This window comes from Panthera leo, chromosome B2, assembly GCF_018350215.1.
Source record: "Panthera leo isolate Ple1 chromosome B2, P.leo_Ple1_pat1.1, whole genome shotgun sequence".
NCBI classification, from domain to species: domain Eukaryota; kingdom Metazoa; phylum Chordata; class Mammalia; order Carnivora; family Felidae; genus Panthera; species Panthera leo.
The window spans coordinates 121,626,521-121,649,897 of NC_056683.1; the positions used below are offsets into that span (position 1 = coordinate 121,626,521).

General features: G+C 36.3%; 1 protein-coding gene across 7 annotated transcripts in view; it reads right to left on the reverse strand.

Annotated features, from left to right (window-relative positions):
• AHI1 (Abelson helper integration site 1) overlaps window positions 1-23,377 on the reverse strand; it is a 203,656-nt gene that overhangs the window by 163,314 nt on the left and 16,965 nt on the right. For all 7 annotated transcript variants that reach the window (XR_006202832.1, XM_042939896.1, XM_042939900.1 and 4 more), the window contains 5 exons: window positions 14,203-14,422; window positions 12,852-13,044; window positions 10,970-11,065; window positions 6,177-6,362; window positions 4,653-4,805 (listed from right to left, as the gene is read on the reverse strand). Coding sequence is in view for 6 of the 7 variants with exons in the window: in XM_042939896.1 (XP_042795830.1) it covers window positions 4,653-4,805; window positions 6,177-6,362; window positions 10,970-11,065; window positions 12,852-13,044; window positions 14,203-14,422 (848 nt within the window). In the remaining variant the exon portion in view is untranslated. The remainder of the gene's footprint in view (window positions 1-4,652; window positions 4,806-6,176; window positions 6,363-10,969; window positions 11,066-12,851; window positions 13,045-14,202; window positions 14,423-23,377) is intronic.

The window sequence follows — 23,377 nt, forward strand, 5'->3', positions numbered from 1 at the left end:
TTATTTTTTTTTTTTTTTTAAGTCCCTCTACTGTGATGCAGAGAAAGAGAAAAGCAAGTAAACAGAATGATGGAAAACTATAGTAAATTATTTTACTTCCTAAAGAGGGAATCAGTTCTCCATAAAATAAAGTCAATTTATACTCAATAAATTGAGTACTAGCACTTAATTCACCTAAACTACGAAGCAATAATGCCATCATCTGGTACTCTAAAGTTGTCACTACTGCACAAAAGATATAGCCACGCACAAAAAAATGTCATATCAGATCTTTATTCCATGACACCTAATAAGTGATATTTGCTGAACCTCAACTAATTCTGAGACCATAAATGCCCTATAGGGTCTAGCTTAAGCCCAGAATGTATGAATGCTCATTTTCTCTCTTTTTCTCTCTTAAAATCATCATCATTTGTGGCTGCCTTCCGAAAGGTACTTTCAAAGTAATCAATCACCTCTTGTTGGTTTCTTCTTCATTAATTTTATTAAAATTTCTTCGTTAATTTTATGAATTACCAGACGAACCCAAAACTTTCCATGTATAATATCTACTGTAGAAAATACTACTTTTATTTGTCCTAGTTCTACTTCTTCCAAACTTTCGTGAGCCTTAGTTCTTATTATTCTGAAAGTTCAATTAAACATATATCGGACCCTTACTATATGCTACGAACGTGGTACTACCTCACAAATGTCTTTTAATATGTTCATCACAGCACCTGTAAGTAACCATTATTTCTACATACAGTTAATAAGGATTATTCAGAGGGTCAAGTGCAACTTGCCGGGCCCAGTCAAAGACTATTAGCTCAAGAGTCTGCCTTCTGGACAGGTACCAGGTACGTCACAAGTAGCACCAAGATTCAGCAGCATTATTAGCAGGCAGCATTACAAGCAGCGACTAGGAAAGTGGAATATTCAACAGACATTTCTTAGGTGTCAACAAGGTAGTGGACACCACGCTACCCATCTTTGCCCTCCATTCTCCATCCGCACATTTTAGAAAAGGAGGGGTGATAAAAAAGGATAAAAATTGAAGGAAAAATCAGGAGGTTTTATAAGCATTTGCTGCCGGCAGTAGATGCGGCTGAGGAAAACTCTGCCACACCACCAAAGTAAAATCACTGAAGCTACTACAATCTTCTTTGTATGACCAGGGTTTGGCACTGTACTAGAAGAGGCACTCAATGAACAATTAATAATAAAGGTCTTGCACATCTTTGACTCTTCTCCCTTCTTTCCTACCTGTCAGTCATTAAATTATGCTGGTTTTTGTTCTTTCTCTTGTATTCATCCCATATTTTTCCTTTTTGTCACCATTATCCCAAGGTTAGACCCTTTTCCCCTCACACATTAATGACTACAACTGCCTTGTAGTGGAACTCTCTCATTCTGATGTATCCTACCTCAAGATCTCCAACATGCCATGCCAGAATTAATTTGTTCTAAAATATGGTTATGAAGTACTATTATGCTTGTCTCCTACCCAAAAACTTTCCATTACTTCTCACATCCCACACAGTCAAGTATTGGGCTACCATTAGTGATACTCTACATCGTGGGCCCAATCAATCATACCACTTTATCTCTTATGCAAACTCTGGTTTCCAGCCAGCCATTTTTTTAAAAATGTTTATTTACTTATTTTGAGAGAGAGAGGAAGAGAGAGCACAGGGGAAGGGCAGAGAGATAGGGAGAGAAAGATGCCCAAGCAGGCTCTGGTCAGCACGGAGCCCGATGTGGGGCTCAAACCCACGAACTACGAGATTATGACCTGAGCAGAAATCAAGAGTCAGAGGCTTAACCAACTGAGCAACCCAGGTGCCCAATCCAGCCTGCCAAATTTCTGAGTGCCTGAATACAAGAGGTCCATTCCCATTTATTTACAACTTTGCCCCCATATTGAAACACCCTTCCCTGTCCCTCTTCACCCACCCCTAACTTGGCTGCCTTTAAAGTCTATTTCAAGCTCCCCCAACCTGTGGAATGAACCCTTCTTCCACCACTCCAGCTCACCTTCTTCATACCTGCAATTCTCAAATTGTTTTAGTTTCAGGATGGCTTCAGAGTCTTTAAAGAATTTTGAAGACCCCAAAAAACTTCTATGTGGATATAACCATATTTATCATATTAGAAATTACAATTGAGAAATTTAAAGAACATTTCTTAATTCATTGAAAAAAATAACAAATAGCTAACCTATTAAATGTCAACATAAAGATGTTAGTCTTTTATGAAAAATAACTACATAAAATGAATTGTTCCACACTTTTGAAAAACTCTTTAATACCTTGCTTAATAAAAGACAGCCAAATGTTCATAATTGCTTCTGCTGTCACTCTCTTGTGCTATCACGTATCACTTAGTCTCTGGAAAACTCCAGTGTATACTTAAGGGAGAACAAAAGTGAAGAAGATAAACTAAATCATTATGAAGTAATCAGAATCATTACAATTCTATTATGAAAATTAGGTGACTTTGTAGACGCCCTGAAAGGGTCTCAGGACTTCCAGCAGTTCCCAAATCGCACTCTGCAATTATCATCAGAACTGCCTCTCCTCAAGACTTGTCTGCAGTACACATGACAGCGAACAACACGGCAACTGTCTCCTGCTTCCCCAACGAATGTTGAAGGTCTCCAAGAGCACAGTCTAATGTTACTCTATCATTATTATTATGTTCAAAGTATTTTATTTTTTTTTTTACTTTAGAGAGAGAGTGTGAACCAGGGAGAGGGGCAGAGGGAGGAGGAGAAGGAGGGAGGGAGGGAGGGGGAGAGGGAGGGAGGGAGGGAGGGAGGGAGGGAGAGAGGGAGAGGGAGAGGGAGAGGGAGACAGAGAGAGGGAGAGAGGGAGAGAGAGAGAGGGAGAGAGAGGGGGGGGAGAGAGAGAGAGAGAGAGAGAGAGAATGAGAATCTCAAGCAGGCTCTACATTCAGTGTGGAGCCTGATATGGGGCTCAACCCCATGACTCTGGGATCATGACCTGAGCCAAAATCAAGAGACAGATACTCAACTGACTGACCACCCACTCGTTCCATATTCAAAGTATTTTAAAATGACTTTAAGATGTATCTGTGAAATGGGACTCAAAAAGAAAGTCAAATGTGGTGCAAAATACAGAAAGTAAAAAAGTCTATGAAGGTAATTATTCTTATATATATATTGAATGTTTGGATAAATTAAGATTTTGGATAAACTGCACCTAGCAATGTCTCAGATGTACAGAATGAACCACTCCACTCTTTGTGGAAATAAGTAAGAGATCTGCAAAACTGTATCAACAATGTTTCTTGCTACTGTAAAATATGCTAACCAGAAAGGAAAACATTAATAAAAGCTTAAATATTACTCAACTTGTGGTAGAAAAATATGCATGTATATATATCTCCATCAAAATGTGATTCAAGAAGAAGCTGGGAATTAAAAAATAAATCTCATGAACCCATTAAAAAATCCATTTTTTAATAAAATCCATTTTACTAAGAAAACCCATTATGAGATTTACTTCTTATAAACATCAGAAATCTGTTCTTTTATTGCTGTTATGGGTTGAACTGTGTCTCCCAAAATTCATAGTTGAAACCCTAACTCTAGTAACTCAGAATATTTATATTCTAATAATAATATTTGGAGATAAAAATCTCTAAAGAGTTGATTACATTAAAATAAGGTTTTGTTTGTTTTTCTTAGGGTGGGGTCCTAAACTACTAAGACTACTGTCCTCACAAGAAGAAAAGACACCATGGATGAACACACACAGAGAAAAGACCATGAAAAGGCAGCAAGATGGCAGCCATTTGCCAGCCAAGGAGAAAGGCCTCAGAGTAAACCAACCCTTAACCCTGGGACTTTAGCCTCCAGAACTATGAGGAGGTAAGCTTATGTTGTTTAAGCTCCCCCCCCCTCCCCGCAGTCTGTGGTATTTCTTTATCACAGCTCCAGCCAACTGATAGAAAAAACCCAGGTCCCTAACAAAGAACCTAAGATAGTGCTTTTATTTTTATTTTTTTAAAATGCTTTTATTTATTTTTGAGAGAGAGGGCATGAGCAGGAGCAGGGGGAAGGACAGAGAGAAAGGGGAACAGAAGATCTGAAGCGGGCTCTGTGCTGACAGCAAGGAGCCGGACCTGGGGCTGGAACTCACAGTAATATCATGACCTGAGCTGAAGCTGGATGCTTAACCAAGCCACCCAGGAGCCCCAAGATAATGCTTTCATAAAGCACATGATATGCACTCTCTATTATTAGTTGCCAAGTGAATTAATGAAAAGACAAGATTGTGGTAAAAAAAAACAGGGATAATCTGAGAGTTTTAAGTAGCAAGCTAGTTACCCTCAGAACTGTTGGAGCTTTTAAAGTAAGTAAGGACGGGGCGCCTGGGTGGCTCAGTCGGTTGAGCGTCCGACTTCGGCTCAGGTCATGATCTCACAGCTTGTGGGTTTGAGCCCCGCGTCGGGCTCTGTGCTGACTGCTCAGAGCCTGGAGCCTGTTTCAGATTCTGTGTCTCCCTCTCTCTCTGACCCTCCCCCGTTCATGCTCTGTCTCTCTCTGTCTCAAAAATAAATAAACGTTAAAAAAAAAAAATTAAAAAAAAAAAAAAAAAGTAAGTAAGGACACCTCTAAATGAATCAAGAATAATTCAACACTTCACCTGCCCAGGTAGTCGTTTCCACTTCACCACTTCCTTGGAATCTTCTAGTCCAGGTTCTGCATCTAAGGAACTGGCCTCGTGGTGTCGTTCATAGTGCACTGGTTTACCTTTTTCCTCCTGAAGAGCCACCACAGAATGGTAAGACGGCTTTATCTAAATATGTATAGAAGTTGAGAAAATGTTAAGTATTGATTTAATCTTTTTCTCTTTTCTAGCACACAGGGTTTTTTAAATATTGAAACAAACAATATGGAAATGTTTTCAAAATGTAATTCAGAAAAACATTCTATTTTTATGTACATTATTCTAAATAAGATGAAGGGAACTTGAAATTGTAGTTCTATAAAACCAAAAAGCCTAGAAGTTGGGAGGAAAAAAACAATTCCGATGGTTGCATGAAATGGTTTTAATAATTCTATCCCTTTGTTTTTGCCTCTTCACCAACACCTACCAGATGTTATTTCACAGCTCTGATATACAATGGTATCTCTCCCCTTAATATGGCAAAACTGATACCCTAAAGACCTAAAGTTTTTAAATTGTGCTTTTCTTAAGAAGAGACTTAACTCCGTTCAAATCAATGCAAACCAACCCTGTGGTCACAACTTACAATATCAATTACAAAATATCCAACTGTTCTGAAATGTCTCATTGCAAATAAGACAAAAACAAAAATTTTGTTTTAGAGCCAATTCTTTGCTAAAGTCATTCATAGTTTTAATCTATGGAAAACAGCAGCAGAAACATTTACTGATTATTTGAATAATATCGTGAAAAGTGTGCCTATAAATCATGGTACTGCAAATGCCTGGACCAAATCTAGCTTGCTGTTTTTGTCAATAAAGTTTTACTGGAACATATCCATACCCATCTGTTAGCATTGCCTACATATGTGTTATGTACCTACTTTTACGCTACAAAGACAAAGTAGTTCCACCAAAACCATATGACCTACAAAGTCTAAAATATTAACTATTTGGTCCTTTACAGAAAATATTGGTCAACTCCTACTTCATATCATTTTTTATGTTTAATTTTTAAAAACGAGTATTATTTTTAAAAATTCTCCTAACACTGAAACTTTTATTTAGTACTAAAAAATTCGTTTGTCTTTTTTTTTTTTTTTTTTTTTTTTTTTTTTTTTGAGAGAGAGAGAGAGCAAGAGAGGGCACACAAACTGGGGAGGGGGAAGAGGGAGAGGTCTAGAGGAAGAGAGAGGATCTTAAGCAGGTTCCATACCCAACACAGAGCCCAATGTGGGGTTTGATCCTATGACCCTGAGATCATGACTTCAGCCAAAATCAAGTGTTGCATGCTCAACTGACTGAGCCACCCAGGCACCGCCATTTAAGTATCTTTTAAAATATAAGCTAGCATAGGCTTAATACATAGCTGTTGAAAGTACTTTTATATTCCAGAAATCAATTAAAATAATTTTAGAGACCTTATCTTTCTAGAAATGGAAAATGTTACCATTTAATTTCAACAATGGAGAACATATATTTATATGTGCTATTAACTTACACATTCTGGAACTTTCAGTCCTCTTACAGTTACGTACAATGTTGATGGGTACCAATTTCTTGGGTGTTTTGACCACCATTCAAAAACCTCAACAACATTTAATTGGTATCGAGGCTTAGTAGGTGGGTAATACAGCTGCAAACGAAGTTTTGAATTGATGTTTACATTTCCATTGGCTCCGAGAAGCTTAAAATAAAAATTCATATAAAATATTACTTTCACTGAAAATAAATATATCCAGTAAAGCAATAGTACAAGTCAAAAACTCATTGAAGAAAAAAAAAGATTAATATGGCATGATGAAATTCCTTAGAGATATAAAGCAAAGAATACTGAATTGGTTAAACACAATTCCAGATCATCTCAGCAAAAGGTAACCCAAACAACTTTTTACATATTTTCTTGATAGCCATCTGGCATGTACAAATTCAGGCTGTTGGTAAAGCACTTACATTACTGTGCCAGATGTTACTTTGCACAAAGGAGGTGATCAAAACACCTTTGTTTGTAATAACAATGATAAAATTAAAATGTGTATTATTTAAACACAGAAACAAATTTTCCATTTGTTTGTATCAGTTTTTTAATGGGAACATTTTAATGTTTTAATTTTCAAAAAGTCAAAATCATTTTCAAAGAGTAATTAACATAAAGGCATTCATTACATCAAAAAATATTTTAATCTACCTTCTTAAAAAAGTTTATTCAATAAAAAAACTTATTAAAACAACTTATACTTAAGTAAATGGAGATGCTTATGAGAAAAATAAAAATCTTACCAACTCAAAATAGGTCCTCTTTTACCAGACCATGACTCTAAGTTGAAGATGTCTGTTTTCTTTTTTTTTTTTTTAAGTTTGTTTGTTTTGAGAGAGAGAGAGAGAGAGACAGAGATAGAGAACCTGAGCAGGGGAGAGAATCCCATGCAGGCTCCACACTGCCAGCGCAGAGCCCAACACAGGGCTCAATCTCATGAACCCTGAGATCATGACCTGAGCCAAAATCAAGAGTCAGACGCTGAACCAATTGAGCCACTCAGGTGCCCCAGAAAACGTCTTTGTTAGCCGTTGTGTCCTCTACAAATTAGGAGTAGAAACAGTTTGGAGCTTTTGCAGCAGTTCAGACAGAACATGAAGGTGACAAACTAAGAGAACAGGGACTGGGTGCAGGGAATATACTGAGTAGCTGTTCCTGACTGCTGCAACTTGGAAAGGAGAAAAAGGGAAGATTCAAGAAAAACTCAAAGGTAGTGCTGTCCAACAGAACTTTCTGTGATGATAGGACTATTCTACATTTGTGGTCCTCCATACAACATACACTAGTCATCTATGGCTATCAAGCACTTGAAGTGTGGCTAGCACAACTGTGGAACTCAATTTTTAATTATATTTAATTTTAGTTAATTAATTTGAATTCTAATAGCCACACGTGATTTGTGGCTACCAAAATGAACAGTGCAGCTCTAAGGCTGTAAATGTGGGAGACTGGGCTGATGGCAACACTATCAACTGAAGTAGCAGATACAGAAGGGGTAAAGAATATAGGTAGAATGTTCAGACTATAGGAGTCTAGATATTTATGGGTCATCCAAGTTGAAATGTCTGAAATGTGAGGCAGAAGCAGGAAAAGTGGGTCTAAGAAAGGCAGATCAAAGCTGAAACTATGAGTAGGAGTGACATTAAAGAGGTAAGTGGAAGACCATGCCAGAAACTGAAGGATGAGTACAGGGAAAATGAAGGAAACCAAGAAAACAGAGGTTCGAGAGAGTGATGGATCAAACACACATAGGTGTGATTAAAAAAACCTAAAGTGTTCACTCAATAAAGTGGCAAATAGAAGTCACTGATTCATTTGGAGATGTCTGCATAGCTGAAACAAAATCCAGATTGTAGTCTGTTCAGGAATGAAGCATCAATAAAGAAACAGAGCTGACAAAAATATAGCCTATCTCATCCCTAGCCTTCTAGGGAAGAATGTAAAGTCAATGGAGGTCGTTAAGCTGAGAGCTGATGTTATGATATATAGGGGTAAACAACAGTTTCAATAGAGTGATAGAGTTGTTCAGTAATTAAATAGTAAGCTCTCAAGACTCCCTTCATAAATCCTACTCCTGTCTTAAGCTTATCATAAGGGAATAATATTTTAAGGAGATATTATTCCCCAGATTCTAAATCAAACTTTCCTATAGGTTGTTTTAATACCCACCAGGCAATCTAGTTTACACTAGTATGATGATTAGCATGAGTAAATGACTACAATCCAGCCAACATCCTGCTATTAGTAGAACTTGGATAAATAAAGCTTTATTAAATTTAAAAGAATGGTAATATATATGTGCTAAATGAATTGAAAGTACCCTTAACTGAGAATCTGTATCTGGATAAGGGTCCTTTGGGTTTATTTGAACCCCTGTATAACTTTACAATATCCTAGGACATTCCTGGACCCAATGGTATAGGTATTAACACATTTAAATTTTAACTTAATCCATGCTACTTTCAAAGATGGATTTTTCCTAGTCACTGTTTCCATACATTTGTTCATTTTCTCAATAGACATTCACCATACACTTTCTGTGTACCACTAATAGGCTGGGAGCTAGTGGTAATTATGCAAGAGAGATTTTCAAGAGAGTAGTATGTCAAATGCAAAGAGATATGGTAAAATAAGGACTAAAGCATATTCAACAAATTTGCCAAAAAGAAGTTCCTGGTGATTTTGAAAAACTTACAATCTAATGAAGGGAATACATAAGTGTTATAATACAGGAAATACATAGAATACTTTACCCTTTATAGGGGGTGGAGAGGAGAGAATTCCTGATTTGCCATTTCTGCCAATGGCATAAAATGGATAAATAAAAACCTATGTGACATTTAAAGGGAAAAGGCTATGAGACATTATTGTTTCCCAAGTGCAGTTCGTAGTAAATACTGTAGTTCTGCACAAAAATTAGCATAAAAGGAACGAAAGTACTTTCTAGTAAGACCACACAATGACAGTATTTACTATGTGAAAGTAACCTTTTTTTATTTGTTTTGGCTTTTGCATTATTTTTCGCTCTAAATCAGTTTGGGGGGGGGGGAGGGATATAAAAAAATTTTAACACGTTACAAAAGGGTGATTTTAGAAGGTGCATTGGACCAACTGATTCCTAAGTCCACTTTAGAATAACTTCCTCCCACAGCCAATCTGGCTGCCTTATAGCAGGCAGTCAGACTATACCTCTTCTAAAGACTCTCTATAACCCCCAATGAGGATTAAGTGCCTTACCTGGGTTTTCACGCCATCCACTCTATAGCACATAATCACATAAGTAATATGGTTTTTAAAAAAATTTTTTTAACATTTATTTATTGCTGAGAGACCAAGAGACAGAGCACAAGCAGGGGAGGGACAGAGAGACAGGGAGACACAGAATCTCAAGCAGGCTCCAGCTCTGAGCTGTCAGCACGGAGCCTCATGTGGGGCTCAAACCCACAAACCGTGACATGACCTGAGCTGAAGGCGGACACTTAACCAACTGAGACACCCAGGTGCCCAAGTAATATGTGTATACAGAAACTGAACTGGAGGGTAAGGACAATGTCTAATTTATCTATGAATGCTCTGTATTCAGCAGAGTGCCTGGCATTTCACAGACACTTAAAGCTTTATTGAATGGATGGATGCAAAAATGGAAAAGTTTTATAAAGTGTACAAAATAGGTTAATTTCAAGATGTTTTGTAACTCATTTATATTTGAAGTCAGAAATAGAGGATACCAGGAATAAAAGAATTTTTAACCTTATAATTATAAATTATATAAATTATGACTTATATATAATATATAAATTTACATGAATTTATATATAATATATATAAATTACATAAAATATAAAATTATAAAATTCCCCTTTTGTAAAAACCAACCTATCCATGTCTTTTATGTCTGCTGAAACACTCAAAAGACACCATCATTTCCTACCTAGATTACTGTTAACAATTTTTAACCTTAATCTTCCAGTACATATATCTGCACCCTCTCAAATCATCCTCCACCAAGCAAAGTAATCTTTCGAAAACATAAATCAAATTATTTTACCCCTTTGTTTAAAATCCTATAATGGCTTCCCATTGCTCTTTAGAATTCCACAATGGCTTTCTGTTCCTATAATGGCTTCAAAGACCTTGCATAGTCAAGACTCTGTCTACGTCAGCAATCTTTTCAGACACCATTTCCACCCTCAGTCTCTGTCCTCCAAAATCAGCGGCCTTTTGGTTATCTGAGTACATCCCGCTCCTCCCAACATCAGGGTCACTGCATATATGGTACCTTCTACCTACCTACAACTCTCTCTCCCACTGCCACCATCTAGCTAATACTCAGGTTCAACCTCTCTTCTTTAGGAAACCTTTCTGTGACCTCCACACAGTATTTACAAAAATTGCAAGGAATGATAAATTGTATAATCAATTATTTTATATCTCCTTTTCTTGCTAGAAAATGAAATCTACAAGGTCAAAGAGTTTATCTTCTTTTTCACTGACTAGAAAAGTTGCTGGCACACAGACAGTATCTTTTTCAATACTACATACTCAGAACCAAATAGTGTATCTGGCACATACTACATGCTCAATGAATATTTAAGAACCTGAATGAGTATGCTCTAAGCTTGAATTAATAATTCTTCTCCACTGCAATCTTGCCTCACATCACAACTCCCTATATGAAAGCAAAGTGACTTGGGGAAATGTAGCCAATCAGATTTGAAGATGATTTTTAAAGCATTTAAAATGGGTGAAAAACATACCTTGAGAAATGCCCAGGCAATTTTCCGAAAGCCACATTCTTGACTTTGAATTTCAGAGTTATTCTTAATTTCATCCATGCTTAAGAAATCAAGAATCTGTAAATAGGTACAAAAAATTATTTCAGAGAATACTAGCCTACATGAAATTTAGTATTTTCTAGTAAAATATTATTGAAATTAAAAGAATAATTAGTATACTTCACAGATGTTTTCTTCACATGGAAGAGAAGCATTTCTTATCTCATTTCATTCACCTTTAAGTTAACTCATTCTGTCAGTGAGGGTCCATTTTTTTGACCACTTTTATCTTTTATTAATAAATCATTTATTAAGAATTATTTCACATCCAAGACCAAATATTAAGTATCTCAAATATAGTCTAGGCACAAATACACCAAGCACAGAATTCTTAGGCTTTGATTGATTGATTGATTGATTAATGTCTGAGAGCAACTTCAAAAGATTGTTTAAAAAACCTGAGATCTGATCTCTGGGTCCTTCCTTGGATCACTTTCCTGAAGTTGGGGATTTTTCTCTTTGGGTACATGTTGTCATCAGGCTCTCAAGAGGATTTCTTTCATATCTCCATTCTGTCTGGATGTTCAGACTCATGGATGTGGACCCAAGCTGCCACAGACACTATCCGTGCTCTAGGTACTTGTCAGAGATGATCACTTAGAACTACCTGGTACTTTTCAAGAGCTCAGCTGAGATAACAAGTCTTTACAGATTGCTTAAAAAATGATTTTAAAGACTTCTAATAGATACCAAATTGTCCTCAATAAACCCTTAAAAAGCTGAAGTCAAAAAGTAGTTTTGACAATAACATTATGTTAAAACTTAAGAAGCAACAAAAAATGTCATAATCCAACAATCTTTCTTAAATCTACTAATCTTACTAAAATAAATGTGAGTGAGCATTGTAACAAATGACAAATTTCTATGACAAAGAAAAAGTTCCTTGACATACAAGTTACATCACTTTTTAAAAAAATCACAACTTTGTGTACATCACACAACATAATCACAGAATGTAAATAGTGTTTATATAATAAACATATATAGATCATATGAAAGTTAAAGATCAGAAAAACATGTAATTCCACAAAATCAGTCATTGGTGCTCGTCACATCTTGCTGTTCCACTGCTAAAATTCTGCATCTTGCTTAAATGGGAAGAGAGGTTTCTCCACTTCCCTGGGCTTATGGAGAGATGACATGAAGAAGAGAAATGTGTATTTCAGGTTTAAATCACCTTCAAAAACAAATTACCTACACCTAAAATTGGAGTAACTTTGGGGAAATATTTCCTTTACACTCTGAACCTTGATTTCTTTGCTGGAAAAAAATCAGAATAACAAGTCAACTCAAAGGCCATCTATTCCATAAAACTTTCCCTGACTGCTCTGACTCTGCACTAACCCTCCACATCGAAGAAGTTCTACTTCCTCTTGGTTATATATTACACTGTCTTAGCTAAGCGATCTCTATTCCTCTTTATTGCCCTTGATAGTGTATAAACTCTTAGAGAGTCCGATATGGTTAAATGAGTTTACATTTTATAAAACGGATTAAGAAAGAGGACTATATAGATACAGATTACATTCATCACCTCAGTTTACAGTCATGGTGTTGCTGTAAGAATTAAATAATAGAGTGAATCAAATGGCTAATTACTTGCACTAGGAAATGCTCAGGAAACTTGCTATTACTTGAATTTCTCACTTGTTATCTCCATAGCATATTACAAACACTAAATCCTGGGGATTCAATCCTCACACTACTTTGTTGCATTATTAAACTACTAAAAACAACAGCTTATATTTATGCAATTAAAATATTAATAACCAAACATAGTTTAAATCACTCTATTCAATCATACCTCAAAAAACAAGATGACTTTAGGGCTCTCATCAGAATCTCGAAGCAAATAGGGGAAGTTTTCATGAAATATAATTTGTTCTTCCCATTCTGGAAGTCTTGATTTTAACTGTTTGAAATCAAATGGCTGGGTCATAATAGGAAGAATGTAATCCACATTCTCTTTTTCACAGTAAGATGAAACAGGCCATTCACTGTTCAAAAACAGATACGTCCAATAACACAATTAAGATTATTTTGAGAAGAGAAAAAAATATAGTGCTTGAGGTAAAGAAATAACAAATAGTCGTGATATATGACGAAAAATTATTTTGGTTGTCCACTGAGAAAATTACAAATTTTATGAGACTTACAAGTGGTAGTATCCTACTATCATCTTGTATTTATATGCTATTCATTGGTTTCAGTGAATCATTTTATTACAGAAATATAAAGCAAGAGTTCGGCATACAGAGCTACAATAAAGTAACTCCTTTAGAATCTTAAATGAGTCTATGATAAAATAGTACACTACATTTAAATAAGAAAATGAGTACAACAGGATTGCAAACCTTTTGAGGTATGTCATATTTTTTTTGTATGCCCTAAGACAAGTGAATAAGTGACTTTTTTGATAATCTTCATGTTTCTCATCCCTGTCATTTTTCGAACCAAATGACTTTTTTTGAATTCTAGTATAATCATTTATTTTACTGTGCTTTTCATTTGTAAGCTTCAAGCAGGTATGAGCTACAGAAGTAATATTAGAAAAAAGATTAAATTCAAGATTCATTTCCCTCACATGAGGCCCAGGTAACATACTATCTTCAAAAGAAAAACATGAAGTTAGACAATTAAAGCACTTATAGTGCAACATGCAATGATTTACACTGCAAGTTACATGCCATAAATTAGTCATGAAGTTTGGGAGAAGCTCTCTCAACTCCCCTCGACTTAAAATCAATCCCTGGGGGCACCTGGCTGGCTCAGTCAGTTGGGCATCTGACTTTGACTCAGGTCATGATCTTGCAGTTTGTGATTTCGAGCCCCACAATGGGCTCTTGTGCTGACACCCCAGAGCCTGGAGCCCACTTCGGATTCTGTGTGTGTCTCTCTCTCTCTCTGCCCCTCCCTAGCTCACGCTCTGTCTCCCAAAAATAAATGTTACAAAAAATTTTTAAAAATAATCACTGAATTAACATATGTTCTCCATTTCTTCTATAAAACATACTGATCAGTATCAATGGTTGATGAACACCGACAACTAGTAAACTCTTCTCTAATGCAAATCTTTATCTCTAATGATAGAAAATAGGACTTCTACTGCAGACAGTTTCAAATTCAAGGGTTGGCTGTGCAATTAAAAACATTACCTATCATCTTTCTTGACATATTGACCAGTATGCTCATCAATCACATGAATTTTTACCACTGGGTGAGAAATCATAAAATCAGATTTAAGTCGATCAGTTCGGTGAATGTAAACTCCCAGGACAAGATCATCATCAAGCAAACATTTGGGATAGACAGGACTATCTCGGCTTGTAACTTCATGAACACCATCACCACCTGTGTCTTCTTTATCATCTGAAACTACATACATGAAAGAAAATCTACATTATAATTAATTGTTCCCATAACAATATAGCAACAATATAGCAACCTAATCTTTACAATCCATGATTATTTGTCTTTGTAACAAAGTAACTTCAAAGGAAAATAAAGAAAAAGCCAGACAATAGCAGATTACACTCTAAGATAAAATATTATGTTTACGAATGCATTAAAATAGGGTGAGGAATCTTTCTTTTTTTTTCCCTAACAAGAACCAAGAACACAAAAAGAAAATAATGAGAACTAAAGGCAAAAAAGTGATTTTACTTAGGTATTTTCTAAGTAGAATATGTATCACTCAATTAATTTATAACTGTAATTTCTTCTTCTGGGTAGGAGGTAAGCAGGTCAATGCTTCTGGCATCAGCAACTTGAAAAAGTCAAATGAATTACAAAAACCTTATTTTTAAAAGCATCAGAACAGTACAGAGACAATGTATAGCAGATGGACTAAAATTCCAGAGAAGGAGAATCATTCAGTGATAAGCTGATGGACTGACAGCTCTTTTAGTCTCTGGGGACATTTGTTGATTCAGGGTGTATGCTGAGGATCAGGGTTTAGCCCCGCAAAAGGTCACCACTGGGAAAAAGAGTAGCAGTAAACTTTTAGTGGTTGATGGGGCTATAGCCATCATACTGGAGATTTGAAGAGCCTCAAACACATGGCTAATTTTTCCCTGCAAAACTGAACTGAGAGACTGAAGAGGTAGCGAAATCTCCCCAGTCTTGTGGTACTAGGAAACAATGACCCACCAGAGGAAGAGGCCTGAAACAAAACAGGCAAAATAAAGCCCTAGAGGGAATGGTCATTTTCCACCTATAGCCACTTTTCACTTGGGGTCACTTACCAATTCTGGGTGCAGCTAGAGGTTGAGAATCCAGGCATGGCCCCTGGAAGAAGGCCCCGACTGGGGGCACAGAGAAGCCAGCAGAAATTCTGGTATTCATGTGGGGCCGGAGTAACAAAACTGAAGACTTGAGGGGCCTCACATGGCCAGTCTCCCCCTCAAGGTATCTGCTAAATTTTGAAGCTGCATGGGGTGGAAGGCTAAAGGACTAGGCTGAAAACCTCAGAAGGGCAAAACTGAACCTCCCACAGTCTTTCAGGCTGAGGAGATAAGTATTTGTCAGATTCTCAGTTCAAAACTCCTGGAAGGCCACATCCGAGGAATGGGGCAAATCAAAAATACAGTCTACCAAAACTAAAACCCAGTGTTGACCTAGCTCAATTTCTGATGGATTAAAATCAGTTTTCAACCCTATCTGCCTAAGAGAGTAAAGAGAAAACTCTAATAGGAGATAAAATCAGCTGGAGCCTCTAGTATTCCACACACAATATCCAGCATATAATAAAAAGTTACTAGACATAAAAGAGGCAAGACTATATAACCAACAACCAAGAGAAAAGACAGAAAACAGAAGCTGACCCACAGATGATCCAGACTGGAGTTAGCACACAAAAGCTTTAAATAACTATGATTAATATGCTCAAGAAAATAAAGGGAAAGATGGGTTAAAATGGAAACTTCCTGGGGCACCTGGGTGGCTCAGTTGGTTAAGTGTCCTATTTCAGCTCAGGTCACAATCTCATGATTCCTGAGTTCTAGCCCCACGTAAGGCTCTGTGCTGACAGCTCAGAGCCTAGAGCCTGTTTTGGATTCTGTGTCTCCCTCTCTCTCTGCCCCTCTCCTTCTCATGCTCTGTCTCTCTCTCCCTCTCTCAAAAATAAATAAGCATTAAAAACATTTTTAAAAAACAGAAACTTTCTACAGAGAACTGGAATGCGTTAAGAAAACCAACAGGCATTCTGGTGCTGAAAAATAAAGCATCTGAAATTAAGAACTGGATATACAGATGTGTTTAACAGCATACTGGATACAAAGAAAGACATGATTAGTGAAACAGAAGAAAGAGCTATATCAATATTCAAACTGGAGCATAATGGAAAAAATTTAAAAAGAATATGAGGAAAAACATAATAAATATGTAGATACACTTATATTTATATATATAAACTTATAGTCTAGAAAAAGAGGAGGGAATAGTGAAGAAGCTATATTCTAAAAAATTCTGACCAAGAATTTTCCACAATTGTTAAGTAATATCTACCAGTAAACTCTAAGCAGGGTGAATTCCAACAAACCCATATTTAAGTATAATGTGATAAAACACTCAAATCAAATAGAAAAAGAAAATCTATAGCTGAGTCAGAGGGGAAAAAAAAGTAATAATCCCACTAATGGGATGTAAATAAGACTGCTGCTGGAAACAGAAATGATGGAAGTCAGAAGACAACTGCATGATTTCTTTAAAGTGTTAAAAAAAAACCAAAAACCTGCAACCTAAAATTCTATACTAGCAAATAGGCTTCAAAGATGAAGGTAAAGTGGGGTGTCTGGGTGGCTCAGTCAGTTAGGCATTGGACTCTTCACCTCGGCTCAGGTCATGATCTCATGGTTTGTGAGTTCAAGCCCTGCACTGGGCTCTGTGCTGATCGCACAGAGCCTGCTTGAGATTGTCTCTCCTTCTCTCTCTGCCCCTCATCTACTTGCACATGCTCTCTCTCTCTCACTCACTCAAAATAAATAAATAAACTTAAAAAAAAATGAAGGTAAAGTAAAGGAATTTTAACACAATAAAATTTGAGGAGATTAGGAGGCCTGTACTAAGGGAAATACTAAACTGAACTCCTCAAGCAGATGAAAAATGGAAAAATGGAGATTAAAGAAAAAGTAAATTTGGGGGTGAATATAAAGATCAGCAGTACAAAATGGTCAATATATTAGCTGTGAAGTTTAAAATACATGCAGAACTAAAATGCATAAGAAACCTATGAGGCAGGAGAGAGAGATGCAGAAAAAAAACACCTGGCAAAATTAGGATGGAATTAAATTATTCTAATGTTCTAGCAGTATTGGGGGAGCATATTTTGTTAGGGAATTAATTTGTATTAGACTATAATAAGAATAAACTTCATGTTCTTGAGGGTAACAAACTGTAAAAGAATATAGAATTAACAAGTTAATATAAGAAGAAAAATTTTTCTAATTTTTTTTTATGTTTGTTTTTGACAGAGAGACAGAGCATGAGCAGGGGATGGGCAGAGAGAGAGGGTGACACAGAATCTGAAGCAGGCTTCAGGCTCTAAGCTGTCAGCACAGAGTCTGACACAGGGCTCGAATCCACGAACCATGAGATCATGACCTGAGCCAAAACTGGACGCTTAACCAACTGAGCCACCCAGGCGCCCCTAGAAGAAAATTTTTAAAATAACTTGAACAATTCAAAAGAAGACAAGGAGGAAAAGGAACATAAAACAGGTATATCATACAAGAAGCAAACAATGAGATAATAAATATAAAGACACAGAAAGATTGCAAACAAGGGGCTTTTTGTTTTTTTTTTAATTGCCTTCACTTTTATTGAAGGTCTGTTCCCAAGATGCTCACAGGCTGGGGGCTGTGACCCCACATGTTCTGGGGTGGGGGAAGAAAAGAAGTGAAGGCAAAAAGGAAATGAAGAGACACTATAGCCCAAGCAAAGGGGGGGTGCAAAGTAGGCACAGGTGGGACACCTAGGAGGTGGCATGGAGGAGAAATAGAGTAATGGCAAGCTCTATCTAGACCTGGGGACCATGGGCCAAGCATAGGTCTGAAGGCTACCCCTCCCTCACCAAGTTGGCACCACCTGGCAGTGTATTGTGGGTAATGATGGAGAAATGATGATGGGCAAAATTGTATGATGTAAACTCAAACACAAGTAGATTTTGAGGCAAAAAAAAATTATTAGAGATAAAAAAAGATACTGTATAATGATTGCTCTTATAGACTGAATGGTTCTGTCCCCACAAGATTCATATGTTGAAATCCTAACTTCCAATGTGACAGTACTAAGAGTTGGAGTGTTTGGAAGGTGATTAGGTCATGAGCATGGAGCCCTCATGGATGGGATTAGTGCCATCTATGTATGAAAGTCTACAACCAGGAAGTGGGTCCTCACCAGACACCAAATTTGTGGGCGCCTTCATCTTGAACTTCCCAGCCTCCAGAAATGTGCAAATAACTTCATTGTTTAAGCCATCCAGTCTATGATATTTCGTTACAGCAGCCTCAACGATTAAGACAACGTGCAAGTATCAATCTGACAGGAAGATATAATGACACTAAACATGCATAAATTCAATAACATAATTTCAAAAAATATAAAGAAAAAAACAGAAATAAAAAGAAAAAGAAAAACCCAAAATTACAGTGTGAATTTTAACACTTAACAAATGATAGAATAAGCAGGACAAAAAAAATCAGGAAAATGAGCTGGACACAATAAGCCCAATCTAACTGACATACATAGAACACTGCGCCCCATGGCATCAGAATTCACATTCTTCTCAAGTGCACATGGAATATCTATCAAATTGACTCTAAGCTGGTCATAAAGAAAGCCTCAATAAGTTCAAAAGATTGAAATCACTCACAGTTTGTCCTCTGAAAACAATGGCAGATAGAAACGAAAACAAGATAACTAGAAGATAACCTGCTGCCTGAGACTTAGACAATATACTTCTAAAACTGGCGATCGAAAGAGAAATTAAAAAGGAAATCAGAAAATGTCTTTATTGAATGATAATGAAGATACATCAAAAATTTGTGGGATACAACTAAAGTAATACTTCGATGAAAAGTTAAGGTCTTAAATACACATAAAATCTTATTAAAATCTATCTTACAAAGCTAGAAATAAATAGCAAATAAAAGCAGAATGAAAAAACTAATATAAATAAAATAATCAAAATAGTACACAAATGTACAACAGATAAAATTCAAAGCTAAAGGGTGATTCTTTGAAAATCCTGAGACTTATTAAGATATCACGAGAAAATGAATTACCAAGATCAAGGGACACCCTTTCAGACGCTGTAGACATAGAAAATTTGAAAATTTGGATTAAATAGACAAAATTCTCAAGAAATACAGTCTCTCAAACCTGACAGAAGAAATAGAAAATATGAAGAGTGATATTTATTAAAGAAACTACATCAGATGTAAAATTCTTCCCACAAAGAAAACTTGACCAAAAAGACTTCATTAGTAAATTCTCCAAACATTTATGGAAGGAAAAAACACCAATTAATACAAATATTTCTAGAGAAGTGAAAAAGATGAAACATTTCCCAACTATTTTTGAGATCACCAAAACCTTGGTATCAAAAACTCTCAGTATTTCAAGAAAGGAAAAGTACAAACCATTCTCTCTCAGGACCCCAGATACAAAAATCCTAAACAAAGTATCAGTTATTCAAATCCAGTAACAGATTAAAAAGTAGAGAAAGAGGACCTCTTCCAGGAACACATAGATGACTTAATATTCAAATAACAATTAATCACATTAATAGAAAAAAATGGTGAAAATCTATATGATCAAGTTGAGAGATACAGAAAAAGCACCTGATAAAATTCAGTATCTATTCATGATTTAAATTTTTTTTAAATGTTTATTTATTTTTGAGACAGACAGAGACAGAGCATGAACCGGGGAGGGTCAGAGAGAGAGGGAGACACAGAATCCAAAACAGGCTCCAGGCTCTGAGCTGTCAGCAGAGCCCAATGCGGGGCTCGAACTCACGGACCGCGAGATCATGACCTGAGCCGAAGTTGGACGCTTAACCAACTGAGCCACCCAAGCGCCCCTATCTATTCATGATTTTAAAAAACTATTAGCCAATTAGAATAGAAGATAACTCATAAACTTGATACAGGGTATTTACAAAAAAACCTACAGCAAACACCACACTCAGTGGTGAATTAATTAACGGAAGCTTTTCCCCAAGGCTGATAAACAAGAAAAGGGTACCTGGTATTTTCACTTACTATTTAACACTATAATGGAAGTCCTAGCCAGCGTATCAAGGCAAGAAAAAGGAGTAAGATACAAGGACTAAAAAAAGTGCAATGAAATAATCATTATTAACAGAAGATATTGACTGTGTATGTAGAAAATTCAAAATAAGCTATGGATACAGTCGTAGAAGTAATTAAATTAATTTAGCAGAAACACTGGATACAATGCTAATTTTTAAAAAATCAATTCTATTTCTATCTACATAGATTTAGAAGCATGTATACATGCGCGCGCGCACACACACACACACACACACACACACACACACACAACCAGCAGCAAACAAACAGAAAAAATTTAAAAAACAATGTCATTTATGACAGCATTAAGAAACATCAAATACCTAGGAATAAATCTAAAGACAGACTCTCCCGAAACTTACAATATTACCAAGATAAACTGGAGATGTAAATAAATGGAGGGGCATACCAATTTCATAAGTGGCAAGAATTAATACTTGGTAAAGATGTCAAATCGATCTAGAAAGTTGTTAAACTATAAATATCTTTCAATTCTGGATCAAAATAATGGTGGGTGTGGGGGAAAAAAGAGGGAGAATTGAGAAGCTGCTTCTAAAATTCATCCGGATTCAAAGGGCCAAGAATAGCCCAGGTAATGCTGAAGAAGAAAAAACTACTGGAGTAATTACACAACTAAACAGCAAGATCTATCATAAAGGTACGGTAATTAAGTCATAGTTGTATTGGTACAAACAGTCTAATGTAACAGAATGGAAACTGATCCATTCACATAGTCATGTTATTGATGATAAAGGTGACACTGCAATACAGGGGGAAAAAATGCTCTCTTCCATAAATGGTACTAGGTCAATTATACATTCACACGGGAAAAAAATGGGTCTTAACCACCACCTCTCACCGCACACAAGAATAAATTAATTCCAGATGAACTGTAGAGCTAAATGCGAAAAGCAAACAAAAAACTTTCAGAAAATAATGTATACAAAAACATCTTCAGGACTTGGGAAATATTTCTCAAATCTCAGAAAGCACTTGCCATCAAAGGAACAAAGTGGATAAATAGGGCTATATCAAATTTTCAAATTCTGCTTTTCAAAAAATACCGGTAATAGAAGAGTAAAAGCCAGAGTGGGAAGATAGCTGCACTATGCACGTGTGTATGTACGTACGTGTTCCTATCTGAGAAAAGACTGTCATCTAGCTATATGAAATATTCTCACATTAGAGAAGGCAGACAATTCCATTTCTTAAAAAACACACATAGAAGACTTCAACAAATTCACAAAGAAATCCAAGTAGACAATAAACATGAAGAAGTTGTTCAACTTCACTAGTTACAAAAGTTTAAAGTAAAAACGAAATATCACTATATATTAAGAATGCCTACAATTTTAAAATACTGACACTATGTTAGTGAAGATGTGAAGCACTGGGAGCTCTCAAATATTGCTAGTATCATCAATACTAAACCAGCTCTGGAAAATGGCAAATATTTATTAAAGTGAAAAATATACACAATCTATGACACAGTGACTCTCTCCTAAGAAGATGGCCAAGAAAAATGTGTATCTATGCTCCCCAGACAGAAGATGTGACTAGAATATTATAGCTTTATCTGTACTCACCTAAAACTAGAAACAACTCAAATGTCCATCAGTACAACAGGTAAATTACTGTGGTACATTCACCCAGTGGATACATATACGGTGCAAAAGCAGAACTGATAATGAAGAAGCTCCACTACGGGCAACAACAGTATAAATCTCACAAAAATAATTTTGAGTGAAAGAAGCCAGACACAAAGAGCACGGTATTTCTGATTCTATTTAAAGTAGAAAAATTGACAAAAATAAACTGTGTTACATGTCAAGATGATGTGTACTCCTGAAGGGCAATGAACGGGAGGGGCATTTAAGGGATTTCTGGGTGCTAATGATGTTGTTTCTTGATTTGGATGGTGATTTTATAGGCACATTCAGTTGGTGAAAATTCACTAAGTAGTGTCCCCGACACCTGCACACTTTTCTATATGTATACCACACTGCAACAAACATTTTAAAAATGTAGTAACGGGAACCACAAAGCATCATCAATTGCATATCCAATGAATAACTACCATAAATTCTAAAGTTGCCTATTCTGGAGGGCACTTGGGTGGCTCAGTAGGTTGAGCATACAACTTGGGCTCAGATCTTCATGATCTCACAGTTCTTGAGAGGGAGCCCAACGTTGGGCTCCCTGCTGTCAGTGCAGAGCCCACTTCAGATCCCCTGTCCCCTCTCTGTTCCCCTGCTCTCTCTCTCTCTAAAATAAACATTAAATTTTTTAAAAATTGCCTATTTTGGTCCCATTTTTTGGCCAATAAAATGGAAATTGAAAAGGAAAAAAAAATAAGAGGTAGGAAAAAGGCAGTAACAAGTAAAGAAAAATAAGAGGAAAGAAATGAGTAAAGAGAAAAATAGAAAGTAAGTGGGGGGAAAGGAAAAGTGGGAAGAAAGAACAGAAGCTGAATTAGGCTGAGGACATGGGAAGACAACAATGTTTGACGGAGGGATACAGCCTTAACATCTGAAATGTTTATTGGCTGTGACCATTTATAGCTCTTAATAACTACGAGTCTTAATTATTTAGGGGTTCTAAAACTCAATGGTATAAAGAAGAAATCTTCTGTGCCACAAAAGTGAACTACAAAGTTAATGTCATTCTAGGGTTCAATTAAATTAAGAATTAGAGGTGACTCAAGTAATATTAACTCATCACAGAGACCCACAGTTACAAATAAATCAATGTTTTAATATAGATGAACCCAAGAACAAGTGCCAAATACAGTTACCTCTTGAACAATGCCAGGGTTGGGGTGCCAACCTCTTGTGCAGTTGCAAACCTGTGTTTAACCTCTGACCCCCCAAAACTTTACTAATGCCCTATTGGTGACCAGAAGCCTTAATGATAACATAAATAGTCGATTAACACGTATTTCACATGTTGCACATATTTGGCAAGAATATATATACTCTTATTACAATAAAGACAGAGAAAAGAAAATGTTACAAGG